Below are 21,014 nucleotides of genomic sequence, written 5' to 3'. Positions count from 1 at the left end.
TCAGTTACCAAAGTATGAATTTGTGAATCCAACGTAGTCATAGCCAGCAGTACGGCCACGAGAATCTGTATAGGGCTGCATTCGTGAGGCACAGAATTGTACCTGCTCTGGAGTAAGGGCCTGGAAGAGAGAAAGTTATGGTGATAGGTGTCCTAGGGAAAATGGTTACTTCAATCTCCAAGCCCAGTGATGGAGGAGATGCAGAAGAGAGCTTTATTTCCCTGTTCACTAACCTCTCCCACCAACTCTATACATACAAATTAATTAAGATGGCCTTGAAATTCCTAGGGCTCATCTCACCCAAGAAGCCTTTCTTGATAAAACCCCAAGTGACTGGCCACTGCATTAATCCCCATACCATAAACTTTCATGTATATAATCTGTTGACTATTCCTTTACATTTGTCTTTTCAGTGTCTGTTACTTCCTCTTTGTCTCCCCAGTCAGATAAGGAGCAACCTGAGGGAAAAAGCCATGACTTCCGTCATCCTCATCTCTTCTCTCTGTCCTTCTGCCCTACCAAAGAACCTGATAGAACAAGTTTTGTGGGTGCCTTTCTTCCCTAATCTTCCTGCCAATGTCCCTACCCCCTTCCTTTTCCTGAATGAATATTGACTCTCAGCCTTATGGGAAAATAATCCAGAATTTTTATTCCACACAGACCCTCAGATCTATCACCTACCTTTCTAATGAATTGTGTATAGGGAGCTCTACCTTTGGGACATACATGGTTGTTCAAACCACTTGGATAAGCAACCACCAATATGATCCTACTGGTAGGATGTAGGATTTCCAAGGCTAACCTTCTTTCCTGCTTTTCATTCTGAATTCCCTGGGGCCTTAAAATTGGATTTGTTTCTATACCTTCTAAACCTCATGCAATTTCATCTGATCTGCATCATTATGTACCCTAAGGACTCCTAGGCCTTACCACCCACCCCAGTGCTGTACCTCTAGGAATTCAGAGTCTTCGCATCTACTCTGTAGCTGAACTATCTAATATTTGTTGTCTCTCCGATTGGAACATGAGTTCCATGAGTCCAAGGACAATCCTATTCTTTGATTTGTATAATAAGCATTCATTCTTTTTCATTTAGTCATTCTTTGTATCCTTTTGGACATCTCTTCTGTGCTAAGCCTTGGACTCTTGTTAGATGGGGGATGTGAGAGAGCATAGAGGAAAAAGTATTTAGAATCTGTGCAGAAATGACCAAGGAAGACTTATAAAGAAACATTTAAACAACATAGGGATTATGATCATATTGGTTCATTTGGAGATCACTGTTGCAATTACGTATCTAGAAGTTGCGTTGATTCTCACAAATCTTCCCCTCCAAACGAAACAAAACAAAACAAACAAACAAAAAATAAAGAAACAAAAAAAAAAAACAGAAGAAGACTTAGAGTATAACCAGGAAGGAGAGCAAGCAAAATTTCCCAGGGAGACTGACTGGACTATTGAAAGGCTCTGAAGCGAGTCAGGTTCAGGGGGTGGGACATTTGTTGACCTTGCAGCATGGTGTCACAGCAAAAGGACCGGGTATTGAGTTGGAAGGCTTTAGTTCAAATTCTGGCTCCCTGACTCTGCTACTTACTATGTTGGGCAAGTAGGACCTCAGGCAAATAATTTTTGTCTTTCTTGAGTCTCAATTTCTTCATCTGCACAATAGGGAGCTCAGGTGGTGATAACGGAGGAGCCTTCTAACTAAATCTTTAGATTGTACACACTGATCACAGATATTATTGATCACAAAGATTACTATAATTAATTAATAAATAAAGGTGATGGAGCACATCTAGGAGAGAGGAATCTTTAAAACAAATACAGAATGGTTAAGATCTTTTAAGAGTATACAATAATTATATTGATCACAAAGACTTGTGTAATTAAATAATAAGGGTAATGGAGTCCAATTTTTGGCGAGTGGTGGTGATGATGATCTTTAAATGCAGAAGGGTTCAGAGCTTTTGAGAGTATACAAGAACTCTTATACTGATGATAAAGATTAGTATAATTAAATAATAAATATAATGGGGTTCAATTAGGGGAGAATCTGCAAAGAAAATGAGTAAGGGTTCAAATTTAATATGGTAGTCAAAAGAAAGCTACTTTGTGTTCTTGTGTGGGAGAGGCACAAAACTGAATGTCAGTTCATGGGACCATAGATTTAAAATGGAAGAGACCTTAGAGATCATCTAGTTGTCCAACCCCCTCATTTTAGGAAGGAGGAAACTGAGGCCCAGAGCCGTAAGTGATTTGCCCAAGGTCACATAAGTGGCAGAGCTAGATATGTTCCCTCTAAATCCAAAACCCTTTCTGGCATATTACGCAAGTTACTCTAGCAGCCATGTGTAGGATGACCTGGTAGAAGAAACCACTAGTAGCACTAGTCACTCAAGCAAGAGAGATTTGAGGCCTACTTCAGATGGTGTATGAGGAAGGTGGGTGCAGAAATGGAGAAGGGATGGGTTGCAGAGTCTGACCTGTTTCAGGTCGTCCTTTGTGATGTAAGCTTTGCCCTCAGCCAGGGCCTGGAAGCCATTCTCAATTTCCTCGCTGGACTTAATGTTCTCCGACTCCTTGTCAATCAGGAATGAGGTATATTCTTCCAGTGAGATGTAGCCTTTCCTGGGGGAGAGGGATGGGAAGGGAATAGTTTAGTAGTTATGTCCTTTCTTAGGAGGAAAATGTCATATTCAAGTTCAAAAATGATGCATTGAAGAACTTTTATCTAGGTTCTCATGGGTAGTGGAGAGAAATTGACCACAAAGATAAAATATGAGAACTATATTCATATTTCAAGGTTTGTGACCTTAACCTTGGCCTTTGACTTTTGACTCTGTCTGCTCCCTTGGAGCCCACTGACTCATTGTTGCTATGTGTGACCATTTGTAAGATGAGGATGTCAGATGACCTCAGGTCCCTTCCAGCAGCCGTCTCTGGCCCTTTTAAAATTCTGTTTGACAACTAGATCTTTGACTTCATTCACTAAATCTAGAACATGTCTTATTTCCTTCATGACCTTAGGACAGATCTTCCTTTCCCACTGCTGTGGCTCCCTGAGTGTTACCCTATGGAAATCTTCCACCTTCCTCATGTTTCTCCTTCTGCTTCTGACTCTATTTTTGTATAGGGCCAGAGCAAATAGGAATCCTTCATAGATGGGGCTGAATCATCTATTCCCCTTCCTCTTCCCCTTAAAGAATGGGACAGAGCTCATTACCAAAGCCATATTTAATAATTATGGCTGACTTAATAGTCTTACTGCTAGCATTGACTTTATCTCCTTCTGCAAATCCTCCCACTTTCCACTCCATTTTTCTTTCTTTTTAAAATTATTTTATTTTTAATTTATAGAATAAAACAAGCATTTGCATAACAAAGTATAATAAAAAAGACGACTGAATTTTCCGCATTTTATCTCTCTCCTGCCATTGTCCACCATAATCTTTTCTTTCTCCTAGTTGCGCTGTAACCTCCTCCATGTCCATTTCTGTTATGGTAATTAATTTTAGGAGTATAGAATGTATCTCCTGATACTCTGAATGGATCAGGGGACTCAGAGCCAACTAAGGTTCTTAAAACATATTATCATTTTCCTTCATCCTACCAACTTAGAGGAGAAGCCCAGTGATTAAGTAAAGAATCTGTCTCTCATCCTTTCTGAGAACCTTCTTACCCTTGATTTGCAATTGCTGCCCCCATTTCCATCCTTGTCATACTTCTTACCTTCCAGGATCCACAGCATCCAGGAACTTTTCAAACTTGGGCTCAGGTTCCCCTTCCTCCACCATGGGCAAGTAGTAATTGAGGCCTCTGAGGCAGGACCGAAATTCTTTGTGGCTCAGCCGTCCGGTCAAGGTCTCATCAAAGTGTCTGAATGAGAAAATATTGGATGCTGATAATGCTGATACTTCTTCATATCAGCGTCAGTAAGTCAGTCAGTCAACGAGTATTTATTAAGTACTTACTAAGTGCCAGGCACTGTGCCAAGGGCTAGTGCTTCAAATAAAAGCAAAAATCAGTTTCTGCCCTCACAGAAAGTTAATTCCAATGTAAGAGAAAACATGTAAATAATTAGGTAGTACCAGATATAATACAGAGTAGCTGGAAGTTAATCTGAAAGGAGTAGTTTTCTTTCTCCTCTAACTACTGTATACTCCCAGTCCTGTGGATGCTGTTCTTCTTATACAGGAATATGCTGGAGTCTGCTGGTACCAGCTCAGGAAAGTAAACTTAAACTTTAAGCATAAGTTCTTATATGTCAGAAATCAGCAAACAGTAGAAATCAGGACTTGATTTTGCTGATTGTCTAGACTTAAGAAAGTGATAAAGACAATGTAAATGGAGCAGATTCAACTTGAAAGTGTGTCCTATGTACATTTATGTTTTCCTAGAGAGTCAGTTAAATATTCACCAGCACATCCTGCTCTCATACTTACTGATAGGTTGTGCTAAATTCCTTGAGCGTCTCTTCACTCACACCGATCATGTCCCTGCAAGGAATAATCGTAACATCACATACAAAGTACTTTCTCATATATGCCTCCCAGCTCTACCATCTCCCACTGAAAGAGACAGTACCACCATCTGCTAATATCAGTTCACTTGAGATTGAAACGGATTCCCTTAGTAATGGTAAGAATGGCCCATGGGCCACGAAACAAAAATTGGGAAAGCTATAAGTGCCTTGTGGCGTTTACAACTGATGACTGTTTATAACTCTGTAGTGAAAAAAAAAAAAACAAAGAGTGTTCAGGGATACTGAGATTGTAAACAGCTTACTACCTGGTAGAGTAACCATGCCCATAGATCATAGAAATTAGAGAATCTTGGAGATGGAAGAGACCAGAGAGACCATTCTATCCAGTCTCTCCCTGCTATTTCTCAGTCTTCTAGCACTGGAAATTTCCTGATGCTGGTTATTCTGACTGACTTCATTTCAGCTTCATTGGGGAATGGGAGAGTGAGTGAGTCAACAAGAATTTATTTAATGTTTATTATATGATTATTGGGTATATGTAGGAAGGGGAAACTTCTTCAGGGCTTGAGACACATTTTGGCCCCAGGGAAGCAAGTCAGAGAGGTCTTACACTTTAGCTTAAGGAAACAAAAGCTAAGAATATAAGGAATTTGGGAGGAATTTCAGGTCAGGATCAAATACTGTCCGAAATCACTGAATTGCATTTGAAAAGAAACCCTAATGAGTGTATAAAATGTGTAAAGCATTTTGAAGGGTATTCTGGCATATTAGATTGAATTCTGGACTCAAAATCAGGAAGCTCTGGGATGAAATCCCACCTCCAACACATATTACATGCAGGTTACTTAATGGCTATAAGCCTCAGTTTCCTCATCTGTAAAATGGGAATATTGATACTCCTCAAACATAGCTCACCCTATTATGAGGTTCTAATGAGATATTATTTTGAAAACTTTAAAGTGTTATTTACATGTCTGATATTATTATAATTATGATAGTTAGAATATATAGGTCATCATAAAGTGCTCACCAAAAAATAATTCCATTGAAAGGGTAGAGCCATTAGCTTCTGAGTCTTTGCCTGCTATCCTACATGGCAAGCTCCCTGTCCTCTCTCATCCACTGTTCTTTTGCCCCTAGTCTCTCACTAGACCCTCTGGAGTTCTCATCCCTTCATCCAAGCCTAGTCAAAGTCTGGTAGATTCCCAGATTTCCCATGGGCCCACAGTACTTGGCTTGGATCTGCTGCTCGAGATTGTGCTGCATCCTCATTCCTAGTTGGTGGAGCTGGTCCCACTGCTGAGCTAAGCCGATGGTGCTGTATTTGATATCCAGGATCAGAGCATCCTCCATAGTGTCCCCCAGGTCCTCAATCTTGCTCAATTGACGTTTCATCACCTGAATTTCTTTCTGCTTCCGCTGGAGAGGAAGAGGAATGAAGAAAGATTAAGGTTGATCAATGGAGAGACAGCAACCTGGAGGGATATATCTGCTGGAGTGCCTTAGTACTGTTCTGCTCGGAACCTGGGGTAATGAACATGGGGCCCATCTTGAAGCCAAGAAGACTTTGTTTCAAATCTTCCTTCTGTGTGAATCTGGGCAAATCACTCAGCCTCTCAACAGTCTGGGCAACTTTCTGATGCTATAGATTTTTGTTCAGTCATTTTTAGTTGCATTTGACTCTTCATGACCCCCATTGAGGTTTTCTTGGCAAAGATGTTAAGAGTGGTTTGCCATTTCCTTCTCCAGCGTATTGTACAGATGAGGAGCTGAGGCAAATAGGGTTTAGGCAACTTGCCCAGAGCCACACAGGTAGTAAGTATCTGAGGCTGAATTTGAACTCATGTCTTCCTGACTCCGGACCTGGAGCTTTATCCACTGTGCCACCTAGCTGCCCAGTGAGGGAAAGAAGCTACTAAATGATCTCTGGAGTCTCTTGCAGGTCTAAACTTGGGATCTAAAAAAGTAAGGATAAATATGAATTCCTGCATTTATATTTGAGAACAATTTTATCTCCCAAGTTTAAGAGAGAGACATCTTACATTCCACATTAAAAAAAAATCAGGATCTTAGCTAACAAAAAACATAATGTGAAACAATGTTAATATGCAGCTACTTAAAAAGAAACAAGGAGAAAAAAAGCTCTTGTCACCTTAGGCTGTATTAAAAGAAGGATAGTATCCAGGACAAAGGAGGTAGTAGTCACTGTGTACTCTCCTTGGTCAGACTACATCGGCAATACCAGTTCTGAATGCTATGTAATTGGAAGGACACAGGTAAGCTAGTGTGTGTCAATTAAACGACTATCCAGGAGATAGTGACCAAGGCAGTGGAAAAATTGGAGAATATGATACCTCGGGATTTGTTGAACATATACTGAAGCTATTCAGGCTAGATGGAGAAGGGAATATTTAGAATGAACAGGACTCCTAGTCATCAAGCATTTGAGGGGCTGTCATAGGAAACAGTGCCTGGCACATAGTGGTGATGAATAAATGTTCATTGAATTGAATTGAGATTTGACTTGTTCAATTTGACCCAGAGAGAAAAATTAAGAATAATCGGTGGAAGCTGCGCACAGGTTGGTTTTGACTGTTTTTTTTTTATGGAAAAACTCTTAGTAATTAGAATTATGGGAATTGAACAGATTGTAGTGAACTTCCCATCATAGAGATTGAATGACCACTTATAAGATACGTGGTAGGGAAAATTCATGCTTCAGGTAAAGACTGCAGTAGTTGAATATAAAGGACCCTTCTAATTCTTATTCCAACAGTTATCTATGTCACAAATTGAGGGACAAGAGGCAGATAGGATTCTAGTACATGTCAGTTGATTGATGGTCCTCAATTATCTAGGATCTTCATTTTTTCCATGAAAATTGGAAAAGAGCACACAGCTATAAACTAAGGAAAATTGGTAGAGGGACATCCATGATGTATATTCTGTCAGTTTAAGATAACTGCCCAGTAGTTACTGTCTAAACTCTCAGAAGATCTTCTCAACCACCCAGCAAGTTCTTTGAACTCCTCATCATAGTCAGGTCTGCTCTTCATTACCAGCTTCTTCCACTAAAACATATGGGGACTATATGGCATTTTGATCTATCCTGGGTAATTTTCTCTCTCCATTACCATGGATAATTATATTACTCTGCCACCCAATCAGAGTAGAATAGCCTCCTTAGAGCAGGCTAGGAAAGTGCCTGGTAGGTCATGCTATAAAGTCCACAGGATGTGAGGTCAATGCAACTCCATCCCCCAATACTGAATTCTATAATATTCTTACAATGGAATTCACTTTCGTTAATTTTATAGGGATAGTTATTCTTTTTTATAGCTAAACATAGTCTTTACTGATAACATATAAACCATTACTGGAACATTTATTCAAACAAAAAAGATTCAAGGAGACACATGCTTTCTCCAACTTACTGGTACCCAACAGTACCAGTCATGGTCTGGTTCTGGGAAATAAAGTGATCCATGGAATCACAACCCAGCCAATGTCCTCTCTCCAGAACACAGACTGATTTGCCAGAGGCAGATAAGGACTGTGTAATTCTAAACTAAGGCAGACAAAGGGAAATGGGACATTTTAAAAATGCACCAAATGCAGAGCCAATCAATTTAGGCTGTGCAGAGTGGTTGAAATAATTCATTTGATGTCCAGGGGCTCCATTCAGGGATTCACCAGCCATGTTAGCTGTTTCTGTCTCCCCACAGAGGGAGAAAGTCTAACTAGCCTGTATCGATGAATCCAAGTCACTATCCTGATAAAACCTGCAATGACTCTATTTCTACTGTGATAAAATAAAAATTTATTAAACTAGAAATTACCTCATCACAATTTGTCTCCAGCTTTCTCTTTAGCCTCATTGCATTGCACTACCCTTTATACATACCACATTGTAGCCAAACTGGACTAATAGCTATAACCTAATATTTTCCTGTATTTTTTTCTTTTATTGTTCATTCAATATTTTTAGTTTTCAGTATTGATTTCCATAAGATTTTGAATTACAAATTTTCTCCCCATTTCCACCCTGCCCCCCCACTCCAAGATGGCATATATTCTGATTGTCCCGTTCCCCATTCAGCCCTACCTTCTGTCACCCCACTCCCCTCTGATCCCTTTTTCTTTTACTTTCTTGTATGGCAAGATAGATTTCTATGACCCATTGCCCATATATCTTGTTTCCCACTTGCATGCAAAAACAATTTTTTTTAAACATCTGCTTTTAAAACTTTGAGTTCCAAGTTCTCTCCCCTCTTCCCTCCCCATCCAACCTCCCTAAGAAGGCAAGCAATTCAACGTAGGTCACACATGTATCATTATGTAAAACCCTTCCACAATACTCATGTTGTGAAAGACTAACTATATTTTGCTCCCTCCCATCCAGTCTCCCTTTATTCAAATTTCTCACTTGACCCTGTCACTTTTCAAAAGTGTTTGCTTTTGATTACCTCCTCCCCATATCTTCCCTCCTTTCTATTGTCCCCCCTTTCTTATCCCTTTCTTCCTTCTTTCCTGTGGGGTAAGATACCCAATTGAGTGTGTATGTTATTCCCTCCTCAAGTCAAATCTGATGAGAGCAAGATTCACTCATTCCCCCTCACCTGTCCCCTCTTCCCTTCCAAAGAACTGCTTTTTCTTGCCACTTTTATGTGAGATAATTTACCCCATTCTATCTCTCCCTTTCTCCCTCTCTCAATATATTCCTCTCTCATCACTTAATTTGATTTTTTTTTTAGATATCTTCCCTTCATATTCAACTCACCCTGTGCTCTCTGTCTCTCTCTGTCTCTGTTTCTGTCTCTGTCTCTCTCTGTCTCTCTGTCTCTCTCTCTCTCCCTCTCTCTTTCTCTCTCTCTCTCTCTCTCTCTCTCTCTCTCTCTCTCGATATACATATATATGTATATATATATAATATGTATGTATATACATATATATATATATATATATATATATATATATATATATATATATGTATATTCCCTTCAGCTACCCTAATACTGAGGTCTCATGAATCATACACATCTTCTTTCTATGTAGGAATGTAAACAAAACAGTTCAACTTTAGTAAGTTCTTTATGATTTCTCTTTCTTGTTTACCTTTTCATACTTCTCTTGATTCTTGTATTTGAAAGTCAAATTTTCTATTTAGCTCAGGTCTTTTCACTGAGATAGCTTGAAAGTCCTCTATTTTATTGAAAATCCATATTTGCCTTGGAGCATGATATTCAGTTTTGCTGGGTAGGTGATTCTTGGTTTTAATCCTAGCTCCATTGACCTGTGGAATATCATATTCCAAGCCCTTCAATCCCTTAATGTAGAAGCTGCTAGATCTTGTATTATCCTGATTTTGTGTCCACAATACTCAAATTGTTTCTTTCTGGCTGCTTGTTGTATTTTCACCTTGATCTGGGAGCTCTGGAGTTTGGCCACAATATTCCTAGGAGTTTTCTTTTTGGGATCTGTTTCAGGAGGCGATCAGTGGATTCTTTCAATTTCTATTGTACCCTCTGGTTCTAGAAAATCAGGGCAGTTTTCCTTGATAATTTCTTGAAAGATGGTATCTAGGCTCTTTTTTTGATCATGGTTTTCAGGTAGTCCAATAATTTTTAAATGATCTCTCCTGGATCTATTTTCCAGGTCAGTGCTTTTTCCAATGAGGTAGTTTACATTGTCTCCCATTTTTTCATTCCCCTGGTTCTGTTTTATAGTGTCTTGATTTCTCATAAAGCCACTAGCTTCCACTTGCTCCAATCTGATTTTTAAGGTAGTATTTTCTTCAGTGGTCTTTTGGACCTCCTTTTCCATTTGGCTAATTCTGCCTTTCAAGGCATTCTTCTGCTCATTGGCTTTTTGGAGCTCTTTTGTCCCAGCAGCTTTTCCCACTAACCTTCTATGTTGTTTTTGGCGTCTGTGGGTTGAGAATTCTGGTAACTGCCACAGCTCACTGATTCAGGGTGCTACAGCCTGTTTCACCTGGCTCCCAGTCTGGTTGGTCCAGACACGGCCCACCCTGGGCTCTGCTCTGCTCTGCTCCCAGCACAGTGTGATAGACCTTACCTAGTGCCCATCTAGGCTGTCCTATGCTGGAGCCCTGCTTTCCTTTGCTATTTTGTTCTGCAGCTCTAGAATTTGTTCAGAGCCATTTTTATAGGTATTTGGAGGGAACTGGAGGAGAGCTTATGCAAGTCCCTGCTTTCCAGCTTCCATCTTGGCTCTGCCCCGGGATAGTTATTCTAACTAATAGAAAGAAACCTTGGCACAAATAATCCAAAATGTTAAATTGCCCCCAAAGCATTCTATTTTGATTTGAGAATGCATTTTATATTTTTCAATCATTTATCTTAATTCTGATTATAGAGGGAAAAAAAGCTATCTGTGTATATCCAAATCTCTAAGAAGACCTATACCTATATCTTTATATCTATCAGAATAAACACATAAATACTCTTCATAATACCATAATGGGAGGCCTTTACCTCTGAAGATCTAGCAATCAGAGAAGGGAAAGAAAAGGAAAAATAAATTTTTATGACATGTTAGCTTGGGAGCCCAGAATTTGACAATGCTATAATGGCTCTGGCTAATGCTAAAATTGGTCTTCATTTTCTGGACGTACATTGACTGACAATGAGAGGAAGATAGCCCTAGGTTTTATGAGGAAACAGCATGGGATTAAACATTTATAGATAGCTCAGTATAGTGGAAATAGCACTGCATTTGGGGACAGAAAAATTGAAGTTCAAATTCTGGCTGTGGCTACTTTGTGACTTTGGGAAAGTCCCTCTTAGGGGCCTTCTCAGGACCTTAGCTTCCTTATCTGTAAAATGATGTGGCTGAACTAGATAATCTCTCAGTCCATATTTTCAATGACTAATTGAATGATAGAGTTGTGAGACCTCCACATTTATCTAGGTATCACACTGGTACCCCTTGCTGCTTCATAAACAAGACAGTCAGTGTCTTGGCTCTGGACATTTCCCTTAGCTGTCACTCATGATTGAAATGCTCTTTTCTTCTCATTTCCACTCCCTGGCTTTTCTTGCTTCCTTCTCATTTCAACTAAAATCTTGCCTTCTACAGGAAACCTTTCCCATTTGTTCAGTCATTTCAGTCATGTCTGACCCTTCTTGATCTCATTTGGGATTTTCTTGGCAAGGATACTGGAGTAGCCTGCCATTTCCTTCTGCAGCTCATTATACAGATGAGAAACTGAAAGAAATAGGGGGTTAAGTGACTTGCCTAGGGACACATAATCTAGTAAGTGTTCGAGGCCAGATTTGAACTCAGGAAGATGAATCTTCCTGATTCTAAGCCCAGTGCTCTATCCACTGTGACACCTAGTTGCCTTAGCCTTTCCAAACCGCTCTTAATTCTAGTGCCTTCCCTCTATAGAGCATTTCCTGTTTATCCTGGATATAGCTTGTTTGTGTATATTTGTTTACCTTTTGTCTCTCCCATTCCATTATGACCTCTTTGGGAAGAGGGACTTTTTTCTCTTTTTGTATGCCCAGTGCTTAGTACAATACCTAAAACGTAGTAGATGCTTAGTAAATGCTTATTGACTGACTGAGATATTAAAAAAAAATAAAAGAAAACCAAGGGAGGTCTTGAGTGCATTGGACAGGGGGATTCGAGGGGGAAAACATGGAAAAGAATTATGCAAGATGATAAGGATGGGTAGGATGGAAATCAGGATCAGGAAAGAAGAACCCACATGGACAAGATCATGGACTTGCCATAGTTGAGGATTATAACTATGCTATGTGGCACCACAGCAGGCATTTGAAAGACGGAAAACTTATATTGGGTCATATGCCACCATTTTTTTTTGAGCAACATGACGTGACATAAATGTTTTGACCAGTTCCTTCCACTGAACTGATTAGATCAAAGAATCACAGAATTTGAGAGTCAAAAGGGACCTGAACAACTACGTAGCCCAACCCTGTTCAGATTATTCAGAAGCCTCATAAAAAGGAGGCAAAAGAATTAGAATGAAGAATTAAAGACTCAATCAACTAATCAAAAAGAAAATGATTCAAATTTTTAAAATCTTGAATCTTACCGCTAGCAGTCATCCAGCCTCTGCCTGAAAATCCACAAGAGGGAACCTACCAGTCCCGAGGTGGCCCATCCCACTTTGGAGCGGCTCTAATTGTTAAAGAGTAGTTTTTGGTATTTTGGTTTTGGTTTGAATTGCTTGACATAAGGCCCAAATTGGCCTTTTTATCCACTGGAGGCTCCTGAGTTTCCCTTCTGGGTCCAAATAGAATAAGTCTAATTTTTCTGCTGTGTGATGTTTGAATGAACATGTTGAAGGCACAAGCTCATCCCTCTAAGCAGGGCTTTCTTGCTCTCTGTGATTCAAGCAGCCACAGGCACTACAGGCACTTACTTTATTAGCTTCCAGCTGGGATTCCAGGGTTCCCGTTTCCTTGAGCAATGATCTAGTCAGAAAAGCAGAGGAAAATGTAACAAATTATAGAGATTGATGGTGCCTGTGGAGTTTCACCTGCTCAAAGCCTCTTCATTTTTGAATCTCCTCTTCTGCTCCCCATTGTTTCCTGAGTTATGCTGTGCATATAAAATGTTCTCCTACCTTGCATCTTCCCCGTGTTCCAATTATCCCTGAAATTCTCATTTCCTAAGAAGCTTTGCTGGATTAATAAGAGAGGATGATTTTTCCCTAGCTTGCCCAGCTTAGGATGGGGCTTCTACAATTCCAAATCACTCTATGTCCACTCTTTCCTTACCAATTCCTATTTTTATTTTGATACTAATAGGTTACGGTGAATGCCAAGGGTAGAAATTAGGGTCACAGAAACCAAAATGGGCATCATAGGACTGTTTCGTTCCTTGTATTTGTACCCTACTTCAATGCCTGCACAGGGGTGGGGAACCTGGGCTTTCAGGCCACATGTGGCCTTCTAGGTTCTCAAAGCCCTTTGACTGAATCTAAACACTTTGGGACCTAAAGGGCCACATGTGGCCTCAAGGACACAGGTTTTCCACTCCTGGGCCCCTAGCTCATAGTAGTTACTTGATAAATGCTGATTGGTTGATTGGCACTTACAGCTCTTTGTAATCTGGTTCCTTATTATCTTTCTAGTCTTTTAACACATTCTCCTTCTCACACTGCATACATGCTTTCCTTATACTTGACACCCTAGCTTCTGTCTCCCTGTCTTTATATTAGCTGCATCCAATGACTGGAATGCTCTGCCTCCTAGCTTCCAACTCTTAGAATGTTTGGCTTCCTTTAAGACTTAACTCAAGCACCACCAAAAGAGGCCTTTTTCAGTAGCCTCTAGCAGCTAATGCCTTCTTTTAACTACTTTTTACTTAAGGTGAGTCATCAAGAGTGAGGTTAAAGACTTTGTGGAACTCTGCCTCACTTATATCCAATTCGTGCACAAGCCATCATCACCCATGACGTCATTGGTCCTCTTCAAAAACGAAGGACTAACAACAACAATTTGTATTTCATATACGCATTTGAGCATATGTTGTTTTCCCCATTAAATATAAACCCCTTCAAAACAGGGACTACATTTGCTTTTTCCTTTTGTATTCTAGGGCTTATTTCACAGTGTCTGTCACACAGTAAGTGTTTAATAAATAAATGCTTGCTGATTGATTGATTTTTCATGCAACCTGAAGGGTGTGCCTGGGATAATAACAATAGCTCAAATTTGCACAAGAATTTAGAATGACAAAATGCTTTTCATACAGGATCTTAACTAATACAACACTTGAATGGATCTGTGATCTCATTAAGGTAGGCACTCCCTGGTATGCCTACTCACAATCTATCTTATACATGCCCTCCTATAAATCTTCAATGGACTTTCTTGGGGGCTGGTAGGGTTCTCTTTCTAGATGTTTTGACATTACATGAGTACTAATACAGCATATGGGCTGCCCAGCTCTTATTCTTTGACCAGTCCACCTCTTTTTCTGGTGATAGCATTTCTTTGATGATTTTTCTATGCCACTTTTGTGGATGTAATTCATCATTTGTAACATGCTGCAACCTATTTACACTCACCACACATTCCTCCATTACCCTTTGGGTGACCTGCAGTTTCTATTCCTCAGAACCTTTGGTATTCCCTGATTTCCAGAGAGTCATACCAAAAGAATATGCTTGGTTAGAAGGTGGGATTTTGTTTCAGGGAGAAGCTCAAAGTCACTGAAAACACTACTGTTTTTCAAATTCTATCCAATCCATTGTCTTCTTTCTATATTCAACCCCAGTCTCACTTCATTGTCTATCTGTAGCATCTCTCCAGGATCTGTCTACTGATAGATTAGCTCTGTGGACTGGGCTTACAAATGAATATAGTCTAGCCAGTAGGTACTCTTCAGTCACTTTAATATTTGCTCTATACCATCCAAGAACAAAGGCTAATGTCATAATTCACATTTTGCAAATGAGGATAGCTAGCCTCAAAGAAGTCTAACATCTTGCCCAAGGTCAAAAGTTAGTGGTGAAAATGGAACTAGAATAAAAGATCTCTGTCTCTAAATCTAGACTTCCTTCTATGACAGCATTTTGTCACTAGAAGGTAGGTGGAGAAGGCTGGGGATCAGAGCACTTCCATTACTTTACCATGGTGATGGTGAAGAATTTTATAAGTTGACTATTATGATGTTACATGCCTATCTGTCTATGATGTTGTGTGCCTACCTGTCTTTATTTGTCTGTGACTTCCCAGAGGGCAGAAACTAGGTCAATGTGGAGAAAGTCCTGAACTTGGAGTGCAAAGGTCTGGCTCTGCCACTTAATTAAGTAGACTAAGGTAAATTGCTTTGTTTCTTTGACCTTCATTTCCTCATCCACAAAATGGGACAGTGTGATGTGGTGGGTAGAGGACAAATGTTGAATAAGAAAGAATAGGATTTAAATCATCCCTCTGGCATATTCTGGCTATGTGACAATAGGCAAACTTTTTTTTCTCAATTTATAATTTAATCAATGTGAGGAACTTCTAGTGTGGAAACTCCCTCCATTGATAATCAGAAACTCCTTAACAGTAATAGGATCAGAACTGGAAATCATTTTAGAAGTGTCTACTTCATTCTCCTAATTTTATAGATGAGAAAACAGCTCAGGACATTACTTTGGGCCTAGAAAGGTTAAAAAGTGAGGATAATGATTCTTCTTTGTCTATCCTATAAGACTATCATAACATCAAATAAAATAATGGATATAGATTGTTTTAACACCACAATCATAGCTATAGAAAGGTAAGCTATCATTAATATTGGTACTTACTGACTATCGCCTGCAGCCCACTGGTTTAATCACGGATGAGGACTTCTATGCCTGGGCACCAAGCAACCACTGACAGGCTGACTACCTTACTTACCATTTGATGCCTTCCATCCCCTTGCCCATATTCAATATTAAGTTCAATACTAACCCATCTAGGAAATAAGCCCTGAACAGGGGGTTCCAGGAACAGGACCCAGAAGAAAAAAAAAGGAAAAAAAAGCAAATCAGTCAAGTTACTCAAAACAAAGGCATCTTATTTGCCTGAATTTTCCATATCGTCAAGCTGTGGGTCTGGCTTGTTGATTTGAAGTCTGTCCATTGGCCCTCAAATCTCTGGCATCAAAAGTCAATAAGACTGCCAATTGCGTCCCAGCCCCACCCATCTGCCCCCAAATCCCCACCTTTTGATAAAGCCCGCCTGTTCCGTGCTCATGAGCACTGACAACTATCTCAGCAAATTTGAAGAACAACACACTCAGCCTTTAACATAATCTACCAGACTTCCCACAGAACACCCACAAAAAGTATGAAAGGGGAGAGGCTATGGTTGAGCAATTTCCTTAATGCCTGCCATCAGATTTCCATGATCCTCACTTCCTGATTTTCTTCAGACCATTGTCTTATTTCTTCTTGGCCCAGGATGGATGAAACCAGTTTATTTTGTGTTTTTCTGAAGTACCTGATTCCATCCTCAGAGCCAGGCATTGCTTTATGGTAAAGACTGAGCATGACCTCCATGATGCAATGAAATTTGTCTTAGAGTGGGGATGGGAACACTGTTTAAGCTGTCTTTCATCTACTAACCTGCCTCAATTTAAAAAAAGCTACACCATTAGAAATTATTTCCTTTGGCTTAAGATATTGCCATCTCCAACCCCCTCCCCTTTTCCAAAAAAAAAAAAGAAAAGAAAAGTGTCACCCAAGTAAGGTGACATAAGAAGCCTTAGATAAGTATTGTCTGTAGACTCCAATTTCCTCATCTATCAAATGAAAATGTTTAACTGGATGATGTCTAAGATCTTTTTTTTTTCTCCCAATTCTATGACAAGCCACCACCAAACATTCACACTTTATTGTAAATTAACTCATCAAATATGTCCCTCCATAGCAGCTACCTGGGACCAAGGCAATTTGTTATAATGTATGAGTAATGAGAGAATGAGAGAGGTATAATTTCATGACAATGCCTAGGCAGGTAGGTCTCTGTGGGATGCCACAATGACAGCAGTGAAAGCTGAGGTAGTGATATGTTGTAGACCCCAAACTACTTTGAACTTTTGCTTAGGTTTGGTCTCTTTTTCAGCCCTTCCCAAAAAGCAAATGAATGCCCATAGTGAGGGAGAGAGAGTAGAGTAGAGCCACTGACATCCCTTTGGGAGTGTGGTGGTGTTCCCCACAGGATCTCCTATTCAGGAAAAACAGACTCTCGCCTCCAACTTTCAGGGTCTGATGAATCCCTCCCCAATGGAAGTTGAGGGACCCAGATGGGACAGCAGACCTGGTTTCCTGGATCCACTGGGAGAATACACTAGCTTCTTGTTCAAACTCTTGGCACATCTCATGATTCTTCAGTTGTCTTTCTTCCTCCTTTTGCAATTCCTCCTCTCTTTCCTGTAAGCCCAAGCCAGAGTCTAAGGTCATAGTTCTTTGGAAGCCCCTTCTTACACCAGTATGTCACACATCTATATCCCCAGTAACATTTCATTTTCCTCTTCTCAGAGAGAAACTGTCACCTAAGCAGTCTCATGTGCCTTTCCATATCTACCCTTACCCCTTACCTCCCTCTCCTATGGCCTCTCGCCACCCCTAATCTCTGCCTATCAAAATCCTATCCATGGTTTAACTTGGCTATGGAACCTTCCGTTATCACCCCAACAAGAAGTGACTATGCCTGAGCTTCATCGGCACCTTATTTGTCCTACTGGAATATATTGGAAAGGACATTGGATTTGAAGACAGAAGACTTGGGTTCAAGGCTTGGATCTACTCCTTATTAGCCATGTGACCCAAGGCAAGTCATTTTGTATTTATGATACTCAGTTTTCTCATCTCTAAAATGGGGATAACAATAATTGTAAGTATGAAATGACAGTATAACTGTTATTAGTACTTATCACAAGCTTCTTTGTGTTACATTTATTTTGTTATATCTGTTTATATATCATAGTTCCTACTAGATGACAAGCATATTTAAGTCAGGTGGGGACTGCAACTCACACATCTTTGTATAGCTTTGGTAAACTGGGTAGAGAACCAGACAAGGAGTTAGGAAAACTCATTTTCGTAAGTTCAAATCTGCCCCCAGATACTTACAAATTGTGTGACCTTGATCAAGTCACTTAACCCTGTCTACCTCAGTTTCCTCATCTGTAAAATGAGCTAGAGAAGGAAACGGCAAACCACCACAGTATCTCTGCCAAGAAAACCCCAAAATCTTGGACATGACTGAGGTAACTGGAGTAAGCCCCACTATCTAAAATAAAGTCTTGCACATAATAGTGTAGAGATAGGTATGGGACTTGGGATTTCATTGTTACAAGACAATCTCCAATGAAGAAATTCCCTCTACCAATGCAGGTCAGTATCTTCCCTATGATCTATAATCATAAAAAGTTACCTAGAGGTTGCTAGGTAGCATAGTGTATAGTGGGTCGGGAGTCAGGAAGACTTGAGTTGAAATCTGGCCTCAGACACTTAGTAGCTCTGTGACCTTAGGTAAGTCACTCCATCGCTGTCTACCTCAGTTTCCTCAACTGTAAAAGGGGTATAATAATAGCACCCATCTTTCAGAGTTGTGGAATCAAATGAGATATTTATAAAGTTCTTAGAACAGTGACTGGCATATAATATGTACTAGTTTTAGAGCACCAAGACATTGAAACTTGTCTAAGGTTACATAGCTAGCATGAGCCAGAGGGTAGAAATGAACCCATATCTTCCTACCCCTGAAATTGATTTTCTTTTCTCTGTGTTATGTTGCTTTACACAGTATGGCCTTAATAGTTATTTATTGAAATTATTGAATGAATATTGAAGTTCAAAATTATTTCCAGAAAGCATTCCAGGACTACTCTGTCCCAACACCCCATTCCCAACCAATAAAATAATTTGATGAAGGCATTTTTGTAAGTAGTCAATTCTAAGTTAGAAACACAGGCAATAATTCCCAATAAGGGCTTATCGGAAGGGAGTAAAGTCTCCCAATTTTAGATGAGTAGTAGGGAGACCTAATCTTGGTTTGGCTGTGTTACCTTGGACACTTCACTACCCCTTTATGGGCCTAGCTCTTCACAATTCAAAATTAATACCCATAGGTAGAGTTCATAAAAAGTTCAAGGTTTGCAAAGCATTTTCCATATGTTAACTCATGTGATCCCCACAAAATCCCTGTGAAGTAGCTATTGGTATTCTAATTTTAGAGATTAGGAGACTAAGGCTAATAGAGATTGAATTACTAGTTAAGTGTCTGAGGCAGGATTTGAACCAGTCTTCTTAGCCCCAAATTCTGTGCTCTACATCCACTGAGTCAGCTAACTGCCTAAAACTAAGTGGTTAGACCAGATGATATCGATGGTCCAGCCTAGTGCTGTCATTCTATGATTTCATTTTTATTTGACTTTAGAGTTCTACATAAAAAAAAAAAAAACTTTAGTAGAAGTAAACTGCATTTTAAAAACTAATATTAAACAGAGTTCTTATTCCTTGGGCCAAATCAACAGATGGTGCCAGAAAGGGATATGGGTCAAGGGTATTCTGAGCAGAAGGGAAAACAGACTTTGCCCTAGACAAGTTTCAAATCAAACATGCAGATAATCAATAGCTAATTATATGTTTTTATAGCCTGTGTGTGTATATGTGTGTGTATGTGTATGTGTGTGTGTGTGTGTGTGTGTGCGTGCGCATGGACATGTGCATACACGGGCATGTATGCTTGCATGGTCCCCTTTATGCATGTGTTGGCATCCTAAGTACAGAGGCTATTGCTATTTCTTAATATGATTCTCAAACGTCCTTGTTTGCTGACTCGCAAAGAGTGAGTGGGATGGCCATCCTGAAACTTTGAGTCAGCTCAAGGATGACCCAGGTTATCCTGAATATTTTTGTTATAGATTGAAATTCATGTCCAAACCCCAGTACCCTTCAGACAAGTCAGTTTGGAGAGAGGTTATTTGCTCTAGAATAGGAATTCTTAACTTGGGCTTGCTCATGTAATACATACATATATATACGTAAAACTATTTCTATATAATCGATTTCCTTTGTAATCCTATGCATTTTATTTTATAAATTTGAAAATATTATTTTGGGAAGGGATCATCAGTTTCACCAGACTGCCACAAGGGTCCATGTTCCCTATTCCTGGAATGCTCTTCTTCCTTACCAACATTTTGCAGGAAATCTTTCCCAGAGCCCTCCTCTCCCCTACTAGTCTTGTCTTTCCTCTGAGATTATATCCCGTTCACACTGATAGATCTCATATGTATGTAGTCGTTTTCATGATGTCTCCCTCCTCTAGAATGTGAGCTCCTTCTAGGCAAGGACTGAGTTTTTGCCTTTCTTTGTATCCTCAACACTTGCACAGTTCCTGGAATACAGTAGGCACTTGATAAATGCTGAATGAGGATGATGATGGTGGTGGTGATGGTGATGATGGTGACAATGATGGTACGACACAAAAACTTTTAAGAACAACTGTGATGTGTAATTATGCACTTGTCCTTCCCCAACTTTCTTATTCTATGGTTGAGAAGCTACAACTACTAAGATTTTGAGTCTTCCCAATACCTAACCTTTACCCCTCATGCTATAGTAAAAGATTGATTCTTTTTTTTTTCTGATTTTTGTTTCTTGACAGGTAAGTATATTTGCTTAAAAATATTTCCAATACTTGAAAACCATAATTAATTTATGCCTCAGGCTTCTCTTTCCTAGAATGCATGCATGCTCTTTCAGCCTTTACTTCTCCCTTTGTCCTTCCTTCAAAGTTCCCTATATTGTCTCCTGTACTTGACTCCTAAGCTAAGCACAAGTGGGATGCAATAAGTGGGTTGATATCCCTGATGCCAAGTCCATTAGCGGTGTCAGTAGAATTAGGTTGTTTTTGTCTTCCTCTCCCCTGCCCTGAAAAAGCACTGTGGTTACTTCCTAGAAATTCCTGATGACCTTCTGGATGGTGCTACTAGTGAAGGCCTTCCCCAGCAGGGATGTGGTTCCCTAGCAAGGGTTATTGCTATT

General features: G+C 39.8%; 1 protein-coding gene across 3 annotated transcripts in view; it reads right to left on the bottom strand.

The window, feature by feature from the left end:
• SPTA1 (spectrin alpha, erythrocytic 1) overlaps positions 1 to 21,014 on the bottom strand; it is a 100,952-nt gene continuing 79,938 nt past the window's right edge. For all 3 annotated transcript variants that reach the window (XM_036755326.1, XM_036755327.1, XM_036755328.1), the window contains exons 44-51: positions 17,278 to 17,390; positions 15,928 to 15,945; positions 12,897 to 12,948; positions 5,715 to 5,902; positions 4,443 to 4,496; positions 3,730 to 3,876; positions 2,484 to 2,628; positions 1 to 120 (exon numbers count right to left, since the gene is read on the bottom strand). In XM_036755326.1, coding sequence (XP_036611221.1) covers positions 1 to 120; positions 2,484 to 2,628; positions 3,730 to 3,876; positions 4,443 to 4,496; positions 5,715 to 5,902; positions 12,897 to 12,948; positions 15,928 to 15,945; positions 17,278 to 17,390 — 837 coding nt within the window. The remainder of the gene's footprint in view (positions 121 to 2,483; positions 2,629 to 3,729; positions 3,877 to 4,442; positions 4,497 to 5,714; positions 5,903 to 12,896; positions 12,949 to 15,927; positions 15,946 to 17,277; positions 17,391 to 21,014) is intronic.

This window comes from Trichosurus vulpecula, chromosome 4, assembly GCF_011100635.1.
Source record: "Trichosurus vulpecula isolate mTriVul1 chromosome 4, mTriVul1.pri, whole genome shotgun sequence".
Taxonomy (NCBI): domain Eukaryota; kingdom Metazoa; phylum Chordata; class Mammalia; order Diprotodontia; family Phalangeridae; genus Trichosurus; species Trichosurus vulpecula.
Note: the sequence above shows the minus strand (reverse complement) of the source record. Positions and strands in the feature narration are given on the sequence as shown.